Source organism: Melopsittacus undulatus, chromosome 17, assembly GCF_012275295.1.
Source record: "Melopsittacus undulatus isolate bMelUnd1 chromosome 17, bMelUnd1.mat.Z, whole genome shotgun sequence".
Lineage (NCBI taxonomy): Eukaryota > Metazoa > Chordata > Aves > Psittaciformes > Psittaculidae > Melopsittacus > Melopsittacus undulatus.
In genome coordinates, this window is record NC_047543.1 from 2635473 (window position 1) to 2654092 (window position 18620).

An 18620-nucleotide genomic window follows, 5' to 3' on the forward strand; every position below is an offset into this window, starting at 1 on the left:
CCTGTGTGCTCAGCAGGCTCTGGGATACCCAGCACAGGCATATCCAGGTGTGGAATGGCCCCCAGTAAAGAGCAACGGGGAGGAGCTGGGAGCAGGCTGGCTGCTCTTGCCAAGAGGTTTTGGGGGTACCTAAAAGCAGCCTAGGACTTGGGCTTTGGCTTTTGCAGGGCTCTGGAGCCTGTGACTGCTGATGGCTTTGATCACCAGTAGGGCTGAGCATCACCTTCCCGTGGTGCTGTACCCCCCCTGCCTCCATCCCATAGCTGCAGTAAACAGGAGTTTATTGGGGTTTTTGTTGCCCCCACATTGTTCTGTTATCCCCAGGTGTGGACTGTGGCCTTGCAGCATCCCCTCAAATGAGGACAACCCAAGAGGGAGGGTCCTTGTTTTGGTATTTCCTGAGGGTTAGGGTTGGTGGGGACCCCACAGCACCCCCCAGGTGACAGCACACACCAATGGTCCAGCATTGACCCATTCCATGGATACCAGCACCTGTTCAGCATCCTGCCCCGGAACCCCTGGCTCCATCCAGGGCATGGGTCCCAGAGCCAACACTGGCACCAGTTGGGGACCCAGGGCCACTGAGGGTCTCCACACCAGCTGGGGGGGCTCTGTGAATGGCTGGGGACTCAGTTACCAATTGGGTGCCTGGTACCAGTTGGAAGCTCCAGTTCCTGGAGGGGCTCCAGTGTCAGGGCCCGGTTATAGAGACATGAACCAGGTGGGGGCAGGGCCCCGGTCCTGTGCCGGTTGGAGGGGCTTACGGTGGTGCAGGATGTACGGGAGGGGGTCCCCGGTCCCCGTGGTCCGGTGCTGACCGGGGGGTGTCCGGTACCGGCTGGATGCTGGGGCACGGAGCTCCGGTACCGCGGGGGGGGGGGGGGTGCCAGCGGCCGGTGCTGCAGAGCGGGGGGTGCCGGGGGCGCTGCGGCAGCCGCGGTTTGGGGGGGGGGGGCAGAGGACGGTACCGGGCGGGGCGGGGCGGGCCCGGGGCGGGGGCTCCCGGTGCCGCTGCCGGCGGCCGGTGCCGGGCCCGGTGCCGTGTGCGCGTGCAGGGAGGGGGGGGTTGGGGGGGGGGGGGGCAGGGGCGGCGCTCCCGGGCCCGGTGGCCGCTCCCTGCCCGGCCCGGGGCGGGGGGACGGGCGGGACGGTCCCCGGCTCCGCGGGCCCGGTGCGGCCGCGCTCGGATGATGAAGGAGCCATGAGGCCGCTGCGGGGATGGCTGCTCGCCCTGCTCCTGTGGCTCGGCCCGCGGGCAGGTAGGTCCGGTCCCGCAGCCGGCATCGCTCCGGTCCCCAGCCCCGCTCCTGTTCCCGGCCCCGCTCCCAGCCCCGCTCCGGTCCCCGCATCCGGCCCCGGCATCGCTCCGGTCCCAAGCCCCGCTCCGGTTCCCGGCCCCGCTCCGGTCCCCGGCATCACTCCGGTTCCCGGCCCCGTTCCCATCCCCGCTCCGTTCCCGGCCCCGCTCCGGTTCCCGGCTCCGTTCCCGGCCCCGCCGCGGCCGCTGCGGGTTTTTCGCTGCATCCACACATTTTTCCGCAGCGCCCCGGGAGGGGCCGGGCCCGAACCCCCCCCCCCCCCCCCTCCCGTCTCCCGTCTCCCTTCCCGCAGCCCCGGGCCCCGTTTGTCCCCCCCCCCCCCCCAGGACGTGTCCCCGAGCCGGAGCCGTCCCCATCGCGGCCCCCGGGGGTCCCCGCTGGAGGTGTCCCCACAGCGGCTCCCGGTGCACAGCAGATGTCCCCATAGCAGCTCTCGGTGTCCCCTTGGGATGTGTCCCCATAGCGGCTCTCCGGTGTCCCCTCGGTGTCCCCTATGGAGGTGTCCCTGCACAGCCCTCCCATCCCCTCAGTGTCTCCTCTGTGGGGTGTCTGCATCGAGGCCCTCTGCATCACCTCAGGAGGTGTCCCCACCTATGTTCCCCCCGTGTCCCCTGCATGAGGTGTCCCCACACCAGCCTCCATCTCCCATGGGATGTGTCCCTATACTGGGCCACCGTATCCCTTGGACACCTTCAGAGGTGTCCCCATCTCGGCCCTCCCTGTCCCCTGGACGTCCCCTCCAGGATGTGCTGCTGTGCCCTGACCCCCCCTTCCTCCAGGTGCAATGGGTCCCTGGGTCCCCCCACATCCCTTCTTGCCCTGTGTCACTTCAGCAGCCACCCGTGTCCCCTGGGTGTCCCCTCCAGGACATCTGAGGCCCCCGAGCTTCCCCTCCCAGATGTGTCCCCATAATTGGTCTCCCATTCTCCTGGCCACCCCCAGACCATCTTTCTGGGATGTGCTCATACCTGGGTGCCCCCACACATCCTCCAGCCTGGGACATGTCCCCACAACCCCCTCTATGCCCACCTGGGACATGGGCATCCCTTTTGGGATGCGACACCAGGTTTGGGTCGCCCCCTGACCCCATCCTATCCCTCCTCATCCCCAGCCCTCCCTGTCCCCAGCCCCCAGCAGTGTCCCCAGCCCTCCCTGGGCCACCCCAACGTGTCCCCTGGCCGCAGGTCCCGCTGTGCAGGCCCCGTCGCTGCAGCGGAGGCTCCCCCGGGCCGGATGGCAGGACGGGAGGGTCACTTCCCAGATCACCCACCCCAGCAGGCTGGTGGGACACAGCTCGGGAGGAGAGGTCCAGAGGCACCAGCTGGACACCAGGGTCAGGAATGAGCCTGGAGCAGGAGGAGGTCCTGTAAGTGAACCACAACCCCCTCCATCCGCTCCCTCTGGGGGGGTGGGCAGTTCACCAGGGAGCTGCTGTCACCGACCCCGCTGCACCCCAGCATGTGCATGGCCCCCAGCATCCCAAACCGGAGCCTTCATCCCCTTGGACTCCACACCGCTGCCTTCCCTGCCGCTGCAGGGATGTGTGCCATGAAATCCCATTAAACCTGGATACCGGCGCATGGGGGGAGATGAAATGGGAGCAGGCAGGAATCCCGCAGTGTGAACGGGCTCACGGCTCCGGGAAGGAGCGAGGCCATAGGGGAGCAGCCCCGCGGCTCCCACCCGGTGCTGACCCCCAACCGCAGCCGTTCCCCCCCCCGGGCTCACTGCAGCCGGTGACCCCACCCCCCCCCCGGGGCTGTCGGTGCCGGCACCCGCGTCCCATCGGAACCCATGGGGTTCGGTGCTGTCAAGGCGGCGGCTCCGCGCATCCATCCCCGCATCCCTACCGGATCAAAGGGGGAACATTGAGGAGCCGCCGCCGCAGACGCGGTTTAAACCGGAGGTGTCAAAGCGGGTACGGACCCCAGGGGCCGGCTCCCCGGCAGCCTCTGTGCCCTCCTGCCCGGCCCCATGGGCACGGGCTCGGCTTGGGACCCCCCCCCCTGCGGTGCTGTGCGGTGGTGAATGTGTCCTTGTCCCCGTGTCACACCCAGCGAGGGGAGGGGGCACCGGGACCGGTTTGGGTTCTCCTCGGTCGCCATTTCCCGTCGGTACCGGCGCTCCCAAGGGCTGCGCTGCCGGTGCCGGACCTCCCCCGTGCGCTGAGGTTGTCCGGGCTCGGGTGGGAGCCGCAGAGCTCAGCTCGGAGCTGCCGGCAGGAATTAGGTCAGGAATGACGGGACCGCAGGCGGGTGAAGCGGAGCGGGGGGGGGATGCTCAGGGATGCACCGAGGAGGTGGTGATGGGATGCGGGTGCGATGGGGTAGGGATGATTCGGGGGCAAAACTGCAGCGTTCTCCTTTATGTTGGTTTTGGGGGGTTAAAGTCAAAGCGCCTCTTTACAGGCTGCGGGTTTGGGGGGTGATGGTTTAATTGTCGGGGGGTGACGGCTCCATCCCTCTCGCAGGGGCTGCATCTGGCGCGGGTGAGCTTCGTGGTGCGTGCCTTCGGCTCAGCCTTCACCCTCGACCTCCAGCTGAACCAGTGAGCAGCCCCGGGGGTCCCAGTGGGGTGGGGGGCACCTGGGTGCTGAGCCGAGGGGGGCAGAGGGGCCCAAGGGTGCCAGCACCTTCCCAAAGTGGGGGGGTCCCGCACCGGGCTGGTGCCATGTGTACGGGGGTGGGTGCGCGGTGAGGGCGCTGCAGGCAGGGCCCTGCTGATGCTGCCTCTGTCTCCTCATCCTCTTCCTCCCCTTCCTCTTCCTCCTTTCCTCTCACCCCCTTCCTGCTCCCGGCAGCCACCTCCTCGCCTCCCACTACGTGGAGCGGCACGTTGGGGCGGGCGGCAACGGCAGCCACAGCACGGTAAGCTGCGTGCCGTGCTGCACCGTGCCATGCTGTGCCATGCTGTGCCATGCTCTATCAGTGTGCCATGCTGTGCCATGCTCCATCAGTGTGCCATGCTGTGCCATGCTGCACCGTGCCATGCTGTGCCATGCTCCATCACTGTGCCATGCTGTGCCATGCTCCATCACTGTGCCATGCTCTATCACTGTGCCATGCTCTATCACTGTGCCATGCTCTATCACCATGCCATGCTGTGCCATGCTCTATCAGTGTGCCATGCTCTATCACTGTGCCATGCTGTGCCATGCTCTATCACTGTGCCATGCTCCATCACTGTGCCATGCTGTGCCATGCTCTATCACTGTGCCATGCTCTATCAGTGTGCCATGATGTGCCATGTTCCATCACTGTGCCATGCTCTATCACTGTGCCATGCTGTGCCATGCTCTTGCACCATGCCATGCTGTGCCATGCTCTATCACTGTGCCATGCTGTGCCATGCTCTATTGCACCATGCCATGCTGTGCCATGCTCTATCACACTGTGCCATGCTCTATCACCGTGCCATGCTGTGCCATGCTCTATCACCGGGCCATGCCATGCCATTTCCAAGATCATGGTGGCTCATTCATAACCCCATCAGGAGCCCACCAGCAGCTCAGCATCTCCACCCGGGTGGCCTTAGGAAGCCCTTCTCTTGCCCCTGGGGTGCCCCATGCCTTGGGGTGCTGCTCCCATAGGTGATGGGAAGTTGCACCCCATGTGGGTGCTGGTGTCAGGTGCTGCCCAGGGCACCATGCACACCCTAAGGGTGACAGGCAGTGAACCCATGAACCACCAGCCAGGGGGCTGGCTCCTGGGGGTGCCGGTGAAGGGGTCAGCACCCTGCCCAGCACCAGCAGGATGGGTGCAGGGCAGGGTCCGTCCGGCTCAGCCCCCCCCCTGTGCTCGGGCAGGGTGCAGGGGAGCACTGCTACTACCAGGGCCGGATCCGGGGGCAGCCCCACTCCTTTGCAGCTCTCTCCAGCTGCCAGGGCCTGAGGTGAGTGTTCCCCAATGCTGTGTGTGGGGCAGGGGGTGCTGCACCCCCTGCACCCCATTACCCCCCCAATGCTCTTTGCAGTGGGGTCTTCTCGGACGGCAGAGCCACGTTCCTGATCGAGCCCCAGGAGGGCATCGAGCACGGGCAGGTCAGTGCCCCAGGACCCACCATGGGCTCCCACTCTGCAGCATCACAGCCCCGGCTGCAGCCTGGGGGCACAGGGATGTGGCAGTGTCGCATCCATGGGGACCGTGATGCTCCTCTCCCCATGGCAGGGCCTTCGGCCGCACGTGGTCCAGCGCATCCCCAACTGCTCCCAACCGGGTGAGCCTTCCTATGGAGCTGGTGCCTGTCCCATGGAGCGGTGCTGGTGGCTCCGGGTCCTGAGTCCCACCAGCTCTGTCCCTTCCCTCCAGGCTGCCTCTTCCCCGTGTGGAACCAGCGCATTGCGGGCGGGTTACCAAAGCTACGGCGGCGGCGGCAGGTTGGGGGGCACAGGGGGGACGTGGGGCTGGGGACAAGGATGCTCAGTCCTTGGGCTCTGGCTGCTGGCTTGGCCTCAGCTGTGGGTGCAGCAGGGCTGGTCTGTGGGTGCTGGGATGTGTTGGCAGGATGGTCCTGCTGCAGCTCAGGGATGCCCTGGGGACCTTGCCAACAGCAGGGGGGACCCAGGTGGCTTCCCCGCTCCGTGCATCCCAAGCATCCCTTATGGGCAGCCATAGATGGGATCCCAAAGCCCCATTGGTGGGGCTGGGCAGGTGGATCTGCCGGATCTCAGCCATGGGCTCCCACCGGCAGGTCCGCCGAGCCCAGCACACGGTGCACAGTGAGACCAAGTACATTGAGCTGGCTGTGGTGAACGACCACCAGCTGGTGAGTGCTGGTGGGGCTGGCAGGCTCGGGGTGTCCCCCCCCTTTCCCATAGCCCAACCTGTCCCTGGTCCCCCCCTTTAGTTCTTGCAGCTCCGCAAGTCCGTGGTTCTCACCAGCAACTTCGCCAAGTCCGTGGTCAACCTGGCTGATATGGTGAGAGCCCCTTTGGCCTGGGGGTCCCTGGCACAGGGGGTCCCTGGCACAGGGGGTCCCCAAGGTGTTTGTCCCAGGGGGTTCCCCCCTGGTGTCTGATGGGTTTGTCCCAAGGAGCAGTTTCACCCCCAGCACCATCCCCCCTTGTCCCTGCAGATCTACAAGGAGCAGCTCAACACCCGCATCGTGCTGGTGGCCATGGAGACGTGGGCCTCGGAGGACCGGATCCGCATGGGACAGGACTCCTTGGAGACACTGACGGAGTTCGTGAAGTACAGGCGAGAGGGACCAGCCGAGCACAGTGACACCGTCCACCTCTTCTCGTGAGCACCGCGGCTGTGCCCATCCCTGGGGCCTGGAGCTGCTGTCCCCGGTCCCACCATCCCCTGTCCCCCCCATCCCCTGTCCCCACCATCCCCTGTCCCCACCATCCCCTGTCCCCCCCATCCCCTGTCCCCCCCATCCCCTGTCCCCACCATCCCCTGTCCCCACCATCCCCTGTCCCCACCATCCCCTGTCCCCACCATCCCCTGTCCCCACCGTCCTCTGTCCCCACCATCCTCTTCCTCCCAGGGGCCGGACCTTCCAGAGCAGCCGCAGTGGCACTGCTTTTGTGGGGGGCATCTGCTCGCCCGCCCGCGCCGGGGGTGTCAATGAGGTGGGTGCAGTGGGACCCCCATGGAAGCAGGGTGGGGATTGGGGGGGGGGGGGGTGATGCTGGTGACCCCCATATCCCCTCCATGTGCAGTACGGCAGCGTGGCAGCCATGGCAGTGACACTGGCACAGACACTGGGGCAGAACGTGGGGATGATGTGGAACAAGCACCGCACGGCCGCAGGTACCCAGCACCCCGGGGGGCTCCATGGGGACAATGAGGGGGGGACCCCCAAGTGCCACCACGGGGGTGCAGGTCACCCCCAGCCCCTCTGCTCTCCCCCAGGGGACTGCCGCTGTCCGGACTCGTGGCTGGGCTGCATCATGGAGGACACAGGGTGGGTGTCCCGGTGGGGGCATTGCCGACGCCCCCTGCCCTGCTCCGGGGCCCGGCTCGGTGCTGCCCCCCGGTGGCCGCGGGGGGTAACGGCAGCCCCGGCCCCGCAGGTACTACCTGCCGCGGAAGTTCTCTCGCTGCAGCATCGATGAGTACAACCAGTTCCTGCAGGACGGCGGCGGCAGCTGCCTCTTCAACAAGCCCCTGAAGGTAACGGCCCCCCCGGACCCCCCGATCCTGGGGTACCGGTGTCCTGGGGGCAGCACTGGGGATCCAGGGGCACCGAACCCGGTGTCCTCAGCAGGGGATGGTTGGGGGGGGGGGTGGTGCCCTTTTCGGGGGCTCGGGGACACCCCCAACATCTCTTGTGTCCGTTGTGCCCCCCCCAACCCGGTCCTGGCAGCTCCTGGACCCCCCAGAGTGCGGCAATGGCTTCGTGGAGGCAGGCGAGGAGTGTGACTGCGGCTCGCTGGCGGTGAGCGGGACCGGGGCTGCCGGCGGTACCCGGTGATGTGCCATGGCCATGTCGTGACATGGTGTGACGTGTGTGCCATGGTGTGATGTGATGTGCCATGTCGTGACATGGTGTGATGTGTGTGCCATGTCGTGACATGGTGTGATGTGATGTGCCATGTCGTGACGTGGTGTGACGTGTGTGCCATGGTGTGATGTGATGTGCCATGTCGTGACGTGGTGTGACATGTGCCATGTCGTGACGTGATGCTCCCCTGGCAGGAGTGTGCCAAGAGTGGGGGGAACTGCTGCAAGAAGTGCACACTGACCCACGACGCCATGTGCAGTGATGGGCTCTGCTGCAAGGGCTGCAAGGTGAGGGCCGGGCAGGGACCCAGGATCCCGCAGGGATGGATCTGGTGAGCTCCTGATGTGGCTTCATCCCCGGTGCAGTATGAGCCGCGTGGAGTGTCCTGCCGGGAGGCTGTCAATGAGTGCGACATCCCCGAGACCTGCACTGGGGACTCCAGCCAGGTGAGCTGGGGCAGGGGGAGCACTGGGACCTATGGGGCCAGGCGGCATCACCCGTCCCCTTCTGTGTCCCCCAACAGTGTCCCCCCAACCTCCACAAGCTGGATGGCTACTTCTGTGAGAACGAGCAGGTGAGGCCGTGGGGCACAGCCATGGGGCTCAGGAATGTCCCTGGGGGGCACATGGTCCCTATGGGGCTCAGGAATGTCCCCATGGACTCCAGCATCCCGGTGCTGGTGCATGTTGATGATGGCAACCACACTGACCCCACACACGTGCAGGATGCAGGGTTTGGGGTACCCAGGGTGGGTGAACCCTCAGTGTGTGCCTGTGGATGCCGAATCCCAGCAGTATTCCCAGTCCATTCCTCATGTACCCACCCACAGTGATGGGATGAGCAAACCCTCCCTGGGTCCCTGCACCTCAGACACCATCCCCTGCACACACGTCCCTGGCCCTGGGGGGGGTCCTTGTCCTTGCACCCCCTCCATGGCCCCGCAGCCCCTCTGTCCCCCCCCCGCAGGGCCGATGCTATGGTGGGCGCTGCAAGACCAGAGACCGGCAGTGCAATGCGCTGTGGGGCCGCGGTGAGTACCACCCCCGGGGGGCGGGGGGGGGCCAGGGGGGGGGGCAGGAGGGTGACGGCCGCTCCCCCCCCCCAGGCTCAGCCGAGCGCTTCTGCTACGAGAAACTCAACGTGGAGGGGACCGAGAGGGGCAACTGCGGTCGGGAGGGGCCGGGTTGGCTGCAGTGCAACAAGCAGTGAGTGCCCCCCCCCATCCTGTGCCCCCCCCATCCCGTGCCCCCCCCATCCCGTGCCCCCCCCCCCCGGTGCCACCCCCCGGCCGCTGACCCCGGGGGGGCCCCCATGGCAGGGACGTGCTCTGCGGCTTCCTGCTCTGTGCCAACATCTCGGGGGCTCCGCGGCTGGGGGAGCTCAGCGGAGAGGTGGCAACAACCACGTTCTTCCATCAGAACCGCTACGTGGACTGCAGGTGGGGAGGGGGCCCCGGGGCTGGGAGGGAGCCCCCAGGGCAGGGAGGGAGCCCCCATGGTCAGGAGGGAGCCCCCATGGTCAGGATGGAGCCCCCATGACCAGGAGGACCCCCCGGTCACCCCGGCTCTCCCTGTCCGGCGCAGGGGGGGCCACGTGCAGTTGGTGGACGGCTCGGACCTGAGCTACGTGGAGGACGGGACCCCCTGCGGGCCTGGGATGCTCTGTCTCGACCGCAGGTGCCTTCCAGCCACAGCCTTTAACTTCAGCTCCTGCCCCGGCAGCTGGGACGGGAAGATCTGCTACGACCACGGGGTGAGGGGCAGGGGGGGGGGGACGGAAGGGGATCCCCCCCACGGGGGGTGTCACACGTCGGGGGGGGGGGGGGGATGACGCTGTCCCCTCGCAGGTCTGCAGCAATGAGGGCAAATGCATCTGCCGGGCGGAGTGGACGGGGAAGGACTGCAGCGTCTACGACCCCATCCCCGAGCCGAAGCCGACGGGGGAGGCGGAGCGCTACAAGGGTCCGTGTGCCCCATGGTGGGCTCCCCACGTCCCCACAACCCCCCCCCCGGGGGGACCAAGGGGTCCCCATCACCCTGGTGCTGCAGCTCTGCTGGGCACAAGTGGGTCCTGCCCCATCCCAGTCCCCCCCCATCACTGGGGCTGTGTCCCCGTGTCCTCTCCCCACTGATGTGTGTCCCTGTCGCAGGTCCCAGTGGCACCAATATCATTATCGGCTCCATCGCGGGGGCTGTACTGGTGGCTGCCATCGTCCTAGGGGGGACAGGCTGGGGATTTAAGTAAGCAGCCGACTCATGGCTCATCCCCTGTGCTGCCATCACTGCCGCATCCCTCCTGCCCTGGGGACCCCCCTGACCTGGGCATCCCCCCCCCGTGGGTCCCTGGGCATCCCTCATCTCCTTGTCCCTGCCTGCATGTGGCACTGGGGGGGGGGTCACTGTCACCCATGGTCCAGTGCGGTGCTGGTGCCCCCATACCTGCACATATCCACTGCCCGTGGGGCACTGGGGGGGGCACCCCCAGGGCTGGCTCTAACGCTCCTCTCCTCTCCCCCCCCCGCCGCCCCCCAAGGAACATCCGTCGAGGAAGGTACGATCCGGCTCAGCAGGGAGTGTAACCGTCCCCCCCCCCGTCTCCGTCACTGTCACCGTCACCTGACAGCGTGGGAGCCCCCCCGGCCGGGCCCGTCTGTCCGTGTCGCTGTGTGTCCGGCCGTGCTGTCTCCATCTCTGTGCCCCCCGCAGCTGAAAAGAGACAGGGGTTGAAGGAGGGAGGGGGGGGGGACACTGGCAGCAGCCACCTCCCCCCCCACAACACCAGTTGCTGGCTCTTTTCAGCTCAGTGTCCCCCCCCATGTGTCCCCCCCATGTCACAGCCCCTCACTAAACGCACCCCCACTTCTGTGTTGCAGGTCCGGGGGGGCCTGAGCAGAACGGCTCTGCCCTGCTCCCCCCCCCCCCCCCAGCGCCTCATTAACAGCAATTAAACGGGGAGCCCGTGGAGGAGAGCGGGGGGGGACACACGGGACCACCCCCCGACCCCCACCGCACCGCCACGAATGTACCGGCCCCCCCCGGGCTGGTGGCACCGGGATGAATGTACCTGCAGGGGCAACCAGGGACCCCCCCCCCCACATTCCCTCCTCTGCCCCCATCAGCAGCTTCCTGGGGCCCGGGTCCCCCAAAGGACAGGCCCAGTGCCCCCCAGTACCAATGTATCGAGGCCTGGAAGTTGTGTCCCCCCCTGCCCAGATGCCAGGTGTGGGTCTGTGGGGGCCAGGACTGCACCCCCAGATGTGTGTGTCCCCATGTGGGGATTTGTCCCCCCAATGTCATGGCTGCACCCACCCAGCCATTGAAACCCCAGTGTCCTCAGTGGGGGGGACAAGCATCCCTCTATGGCAGGGACCCCCCTCCACGTCCCCAGCTCAGGCAGATGAACCCCAAACTGGTGGCACTGGGGCTGGATGGAGGGTCGGTGACATCAACGGGGGGGCTCCAGGCTGGCGGCACATGGGGGTCCTTGGTGGGTGGCCCATGTCCCCCCCTGCCCCATGGCTGGTGGTTGCACAGCACCTACTGGGTGCCCCTGACCCCCTGGGAGGGGGTGGGATGCGACACCCCATCCCCATGGCACACATCATCCCCATGCATGGGGTGGCTCTGTAGGGCCACCCAACCCACAGCACCACAGAGCACTGGGGCCCACACTGGTCCCTTCCACCACTGGTGACCCTCAGCATGGGGGGGACAGCACCGGTGACAAGGAGTGTGTGGGGACGCCTGGTGACACTCAGGAAGGGGATAACGGGGGACAACCCCCATGCCCATAGCAGTGGGGGTGTCCCCCCCATGTCCTCCCTGCCCGCCATAGGGCCCCTTGCCGTGACGGCAGAGGGTGACCAAGGGTGTCCCCAAGCCCAGCCATGGCCAATGCACATGGTGGTCCCTGTGTTGTGTGACAGCCCCGCTCAGCACCCATGGGGTGGCACAAGACAGGGGACAGGGCACTGCCATGCCAGGGTGCTGGGAGGTGACAGTGGGACAGAATGGTATCCTCGTGGGATGGGCTTTGGGGACACGGGCACCCCCCATCTCCATCACTGTCACCGCAATGTCCCCAGTGTCAGGGCCACGGTGCCAGGCTGGTCCCCATGGGGAGGGGACACCTCTATTTCCGTTGTCACTGGGTTTGGGGACATTAATAGACATATATATATATATATATGGGGTTTTCTTAACGATTTTAACGCTGTGAGGTCGGGAGGTGCCAGGCAGAGGTGCCAGCGGCTCGGGCAGGGGTTCACCCGGTGCTTCCAGAGCCAAGAGAGCAAACACCCCCCCCAGCCCCCCATTCCCAGCAAGGGGTCACGCACAGTGGGGTGGTGACACCCCCCACACCCCCAGTCCCCACATCCCATCCCGAGCTCCTGCTTTGCACGGCTCCTGCCATGCCACCACTGATTTACAATAAAGGGTTGGAAAAGGATGGGGTTGTGCTTGGCACCGGTGATGGGAGTGGGGGGGGATGGGGCCGGGGGGGGCTGAGCCCCCCAACATCTCATCAGGAGGATGCTCCAGGACCTGGACCCCTCCACTTCACCCCAGCACTAACCCACACCTCACCCTGGCACCATCCCAACCATAACATCGGAGCCAGGATCCCATCCTATGCACCCAATGGCACATGGGGAGTGCCACCAAGCTCCCTCCCTCCAAGCCCCCCAGCAGGGACATGTGGCTGGTCCCCATCCCACCACAGAGATGCTCAGCCCAGCATGAGGACACTGCTCCATCCCTGTCCCAGCAGGGGACTGGTCCCTTGCCCACCTCTGGGACACAGAAGCTCTCCCCATCCCATTGCAGAGCCATGGGAGCAGGTCCCTGTTCCCTCCCATGGCCACCCTCAGGCTGGCTTTGCAGTGGGAGGAGCAGCCCCCAGCAGACGGGGCCTCGGGGATGGGTCCCCAGCTCCCAGAAGGGTCCATGAGGATGGAGCAGGATCCCATGGGATCAGCCTGGGTGAGGCTGGGCACGCTCAGCAGAGCCACCACGAGAGGGCTCCCCCAGCCCGGTCCATGCCCGGCCGGAGCCGGAGATGCTCTCACATCCCTGAGATGCTCTCACATCCCTGAGATGCTCTCACATCCCTGAGATGCTCTCACATCCCAGAGATGCTCTCACATCCCAGAGATGCTCTCACATCCCTGAGATGCTCTCACATCCCTGAGATGCTCTCACATCCCTGAGATGCTCTCACATCCCAGAGATGCTCTCACATCCCTGAGATGCTCTCACATCCCAGAGATGCTCTCACATCCCTGAGATGCTCTCACATCCCTGAGATGCTCTCACATCCCTGAGATGCTCTCACATCCCTGAGATGCTCTCACATCCCAGAGATGCTCTCACATCCCTGAGATGCTCTCACATCCCTGAGATGCTCTCACATCCCAGAGATGCTCTCACATCCCTGAGATGCTCTCACATCCCTGAGATGCTCTCACATCCCTGAGATGCTCTCTCACATCCCAGAGACGCTCTCACATACCAGAGATGCTCTCACATCCCTGAGATGCTCCAGGGCCCCAGCTTCAAGCCTGAGCACACAAGCACAGCCTGGGGGGGCTGCAGCAGGTTCCCCCTCACTGGGGTCCTCTGGTGCCAGAAGGGGTGTCAGGTGAGGGCACCACATGAACATTGCTACCAGCAGCCTCAGCCCAGCACCCCCATGCCCACAGAGGGTCAGTTCCATGGGGAATCCTTTCTTTGCCAGCCAGGGATGGAGGCTGATACAAAACTGCTTGAGGACAGGCAGGAATGGGATGCCAGCCTGGTGGGATGCAGGACAACACACCTGTCACCAAGCCCCTGAGCTCCCCCCTACACAGGTAGCATGGAAACACTTGTTCAGCACCTTAGCACAGAACTGTGGGATGGTTTGGGTTGAAGGGACCTTAAAGCTCATCCCATTTCAACAGGCAGGGACACCTTCCACTGGAGCAGCTGCTCCAAGCCCCATCCAGCCTGGCCTTGAGCACTGCCAGGATGGGGCATCATTGCTTATGGCAAGATGCTGAGCACCAGGGCCCGTGCACACGATGCAGGGTGCTGGGCAGGGGCAGGATGAGGACACTCGCTGCTGGCTCTGCCCCACTTGGGGTGCCCAGGAGCACCTTGGGGTGCTGCCTCCCTCAGGGGCAGCCCCAGCCCCAGACAGGAGCCTCTCTACTGGTTCCAGTAGAGTCAAGCCCATCTTATTAAAGCAATCACTGTCATCTGCTCGCTCTGTCCCCCCCGGCTGCAGCCTCACTGGAAGTGCTGTGGGACGGGCAAGACACTGGAGGAGCATCAGGAGCATGCACCAGGAGCATCCCCCCTGCCCCTAACCCAGGGCCAGGCTTGCAGCCAGCAGAGCCCTTCCTCCCCCCAGCCCCATGAGCCCCTCAAGGGTTTTAGGCACAGGTTTGCAGCAGGCACAACCAAGCTGCAGCTATTCTGGGCTCGTGTCTAGAGCTGGGCTCATGTCTAGATACCAGCACGATGAGTGAGCCAGAAATATGCCAGATGCACAGACTGGGTCTGAAGCTGAAGCTATTCAGGGCCTCCAGGGTCAGGAGGGCAAACCCCATGACTTGCAGTCAGGAGATGCTCCTTGACCAGCATCCCAGGCCCACAGAACCTACAGAAGGCAGCAGGGTGCAGTGCCCAGCGGTGCCCAATGGCCCAGGCAGCTGCTCCTCTCCATCACAGATGTCTCCAGCTCCATCACAGATGTCTCCAGCTCCATCACATCTCCCAGCTCCTTGGCCTGGAGCTGCCCCACACCAGAGGGCACAGGCTGGCTGGAGCTGCAGCATTCCTGCCTGTCCTCAAGCAGTTCTGTATCAGGCACCAGTCCTTGGGCTCTGATCCACGCTCCTGGCACGTGCTAGAGGTGAACCACACCACCCAAGGGAGCAGCCACAGCTTCCCATTGCCATGCTGGTGTTAAGATGCTCCAACAACAGCACTGTGAGGTTGGCAGCAGCTTTGTGGTTCCTCCAAGGGCACTCGCAGAGCTCTCCCTGTAATCCCAGTGGGATACATCCCCATGTAACACAGCAGATCTGAAAGGAGCTGCGGGAGCAGCAGCATGGGCAGGTCTGGGGGGTGCATCTGTCCATCACTTAACAAGGATCAGCTCCAAGACCCTTTATTTGCCCCTGGTTTTGCTGCAGACAGAGTGGATCCTGCCAACCTCAGACCCCAGCAATGAAAACCAATCCCTCATCATTAGCAGAACCAAAGAGAGAAGAAAGCAGCTCTCACCCAGCAGGAAGCCCTGAACCTGCCATCGCTCCCCTCCTTCGGCTGTCGAAGCTGATCCTGGACCATCTGGCTCTGATTTTCCAACTGGAATCGAAGGAGGCTCTTTGCTGGGGGCAGGGGGGGCACAAGGAGAAGATCCTCAAGCCCCCCCCCAGAGAACATGGTGGTGGCAGAGGCTGCAGCATGGGGCTGCCATGTGAGGTGAGCAGAGGGGGGCTCCCAGTGTCCACCTTGCCCATAAGCACTGCACAAGGGGAGAGAAGCCCCCGGGCTGGAGGTGAAGCTGTCTGGGAAGGGAGGGATGTTTGCTAGCCCAGGAGACAGCCACTGGCCTGAAAACGTGGCCCAAGGCTTTGGGTGCCTTCACCTCAGCCTTGCACCACCAGTCCTGCGGTGAGAGTGCAAATGTCCTGGGGAGAAGGAGGAAAACCCAATCCCTTGAGTCTGTCATGACTACGACAAATCCATTCCCAAATGCCCTTCCAGAAGCAGCCTCCTGCACCAGGACACTGCTGGCGTTGCCTCGCAGGTCTCTTCCAGCCCAAAGCCTGTGTCATTCCTTGCTGCTGCTTTTTAGGAGCAGTCCCTGAACGCCTGAGCTCCCATTCCTGCTGCCGGCAGCTTTAACCCCTTGAGGCAGAGGCAAACCCGAGGGCTGCTCCCCCTGGGGCTGCCCGTGCAGGATTGGTGCAGGCTGTGTCACAGCTCAGCAGTTCAAACCCAGGGCAGCAGAGCTGAACTGAGAAGCCCCAATGGGCTCATTTCACCTTGGCAGGGCAGCAGAGCTGAGGCAGCCGCTGAGGCTCCGGTTCCATCACTGCAGCACAGGGGGACCCGATGCTCCTGCTGGGACTTTGAGCAGGACCTGAAGCCCTCCAGAGCTGCTGCTGAGCTCCAGGAGCCGGGGATCAGAGCCTCGGGAGTGAAGGTGGCATCTGACAAAGAAAAGATGCTGTTTTCCCTGTTCTCCTGAGCTTTTCTTCCCAGTTCTTGTGAAGAATTCAGATTCAAAGCTACGAAACAGCCATTTATCAAATGAGCTTTGAAGTCTCTCAAGATCCCAGCTCTCCTCTCCAGGGGCTCTGCAGCACCACAGCACACCAGGTCACAGCACTTTATGTAACTAGCATCTCCTTACCCCTACACCATCTACTGCTGGTTTCATCTCCATTCTTAACAGCTCTCTTTCCTTTTTGGACATCACAATGTGCATGCAAATAGGAAATGTGTAAAGGCCTAACATTGCAGGGAATCAGAACTTTGTCATTATCTAAGAGTGCTGCTGCAAGCAGCCAGGCAGCAAGAAAAGGCAATAGGTGATAAGGAACCACATTTTGGAGCCACCAATTACACCAGCATCACTTCACAGCCTGGTGGCACCTTCCTGAGCTCATTCCCTTCTGGGGCAGCCCAGTAATGAAGTGCTCCTCCTTCCACCAGTGCATGGGGGAGAACTCCTAGGGGCAAAAGGGATCCAACAGATGTGCTGACAAAGGAAACTTCAGGGCAGCTTGAGGCTCCATGGAAACCCCGTGTTCCGGGTGACCAAGGTGCAAAGCTTTCCCCCTTCCCTCTGTCTCCCTACATCACTCTAACATTGAGCTACTGTTTTACCCACAGAGTGCTGTGGTTCCAGCACGCCCTGAAGCATCTCAGGGCTGTCGTAACACAAGCAGCACCAAAGGCTTCCCTCAGATGGGATTGCCAGAGAGCCACAAAGGTGCTGAGGGCTGGAGCAGCTCTGCTCTGGAGCCAGGCTGAGAGAGCTGGGCTGGGGCAGCCTGGACAAGAGAAGGCTCCTGAAGGGGAGACCCCAAAGCAGCTCCAGTGCCTAAAGGGGCTGCAGGAAACCTGGAGAGGGGCTTGGGACAAGGGATGTAGGGACAGGCCAAGGGGAATGGCTTGAACCTGCCTGAGGGGAGACTGAGCTGAGCTCTTAGGCAGAAGCTGTTCCCTGTGAGGGTGCTGAGGCGCTGGCACAGGGTGCCCAGAGAAGCTGTGGCTGCCCCATCCCTGGCAGTGCTCAAGGCCAGGTTGGATGAAGCCTTAGGTGATATGGTTTAGTGTAAGGTGTCCCTGCCCATGGCAGGGGCTTGGAACTGGATGATCTTAAGCTCCTTTCCAACCCTGACTATTCTATGATTCTCTTTGTACCTTCCTGTTTCCATGGTGTTTTTCACCACAGTGGGTTCTGGTGTAATTCCAGTCAATACAAACACTCCCAAAGATCTCCACGATGCATTAAGTCTCAATGTTTTGTATATGACATGAGAATACACATTCACTATTGTAACACCATCCACTCAATACCGTAATACCAGCTTCAGAGGAATGGAAAAGAAATATTGCTATAGGCAGTATGAAGTGAGAGGGAAATTCTGTTTCAGAGCTTAGAGCTATCCCAAATTCAGCTACTGTGGGATGTGAAGAGGAAAGAATCCCCTTCTTCCCTACACAAGAAGTCAGGGGCCATAAGAGCCAAGTAGCTCCAGAACTATGGATACACATCTGCTAATATCAATGTGTTACCAAAACCATTTTCCACACAGAACAGGCTTTTTAACAAGTTTCCTGAGAGTGGATTTTCAGGTGATTTCAAGTTTATGGAAAAAAGATAAAATCCTTGGGAAACAACTCATAAATGTGAATATTGATTTCCTAAGGATAAGAAGCTTTACTCAGGGGTAAAAGGAAAAGTAACTCCCTCAAGTCACAGCATGTCCTTGAGTAAGGGCAAGATGAAAGCAGAGAAGTTGGCACGATGCTTTCCAATCCTCATAGCAAAGCTGAAACACACAACTGCTTTCTTCCTGACACCAGGAATTCCATTCAACACCAGACTGGGACCCACCATCCAACTGAACAGCAAGACTAACCTGGCAGAATGTGTCACAGGTCTGCATCAGTCCAGGCTGCAGCCATCCCTGAAAGAAAGCGGGTCTGCAGCTCCTGCTGCTCAGCCAGGTTTTGTGTCCATACAGGGGAAACCCAAGGCAGGAGGCAGCAGAAGTCACAAGCTCTGTCCCAGACACCTCTGTGCTGCTCGTGGGGAAGCAGCAGGCTCAGGTCCACAGTCTGGAGACAGGTCCCTTGCCAAAGAGTAACCAGAACATCCTGGTCCATAGAAAAAGAAAAGGGAGAAGAACAACAGAATCTGAACTGTATGGAAACCTCTCCACACCACTGATGAGCATGGCTCAGATGTTTGAAATCCCCCTTGTAAGGCATTTTTCCTCAGCCATCAACAAGGAATTTACACAACAAGAATGTCACGCTGCACAAAACAAAATGTCATTTTCCAAGCAATAAGGAAATGATATTTGAAGTCTCCTCTGATACAGAGAAAATGAATGGCAAGGCCTGAAGGAGCAGAAAGCAGCCCCTGAGCTCCTTTCCATGCTGCTGTCGAAAGGTGGATTACACCAGTAACAGCAAACCCTAATTACATCATGCAATAAGATCCATCTTTCAGGAACTGCTTCATGGTAAGTGCACAAGGTACACAGCACATCCCATTCACAGGAATTAGGCACACCACAAACACCCCAAGAGCACCCAGGCAATAAACAGATCCTTTGGA

The 18620-nt window shown here is 62.6% G+C and overlaps 1 protein-coding gene across 1 annotated transcript; it reads left to right on the forward strand.

Annotated features, from left to right (window-relative positions):
* The first annotated feature begins 1122 nt into the window (after nucleotides 1-1122).
* ADAM11 (ADAM metallopeptidase domain 11) lies at nucleotides 1123-10683 on the forward strand. Its single transcript, XM_034070249.1, has 26 exons — nucleotides 1123-1259; nucleotides 2504-2685; nucleotides 3790-3866; nucleotides 4120-4186; nucleotides 5125-5210; nucleotides 5292-5358; nucleotides 5486-5534; nucleotides 5627-5694; nucleotides 6009-6083; nucleotides 6165-6236; nucleotides 6393-6559; nucleotides 6810-6894; nucleotides 6985-7075; nucleotides 7178-7229; nucleotides 7339-7438; nucleotides 7632-7703; nucleotides 7964-8056; nucleotides 8135-8215; nucleotides 8293-8343; nucleotides 8736-8799; nucleotides 8875-8974; nucleotides 9088-9207; nucleotides 9353-9521; nucleotides 9616-9730; nucleotides 9919-10009; nucleotides 10302-10683. The coding sequence occupies exons 1-26, from the start codon at nucleotides 1202-1204 to the stop codon at nucleotides 10345-10347; spliced, it is 2298 nt and encodes a 765-aa protein (XP_033926140.1). The 5' UTR covers nucleotides 1123-1201; the 3' UTR covers nucleotides 10348-10683.
* The last annotated feature ends 7937 nt before the right edge of the window (nucleotides 10684-18620 follow it).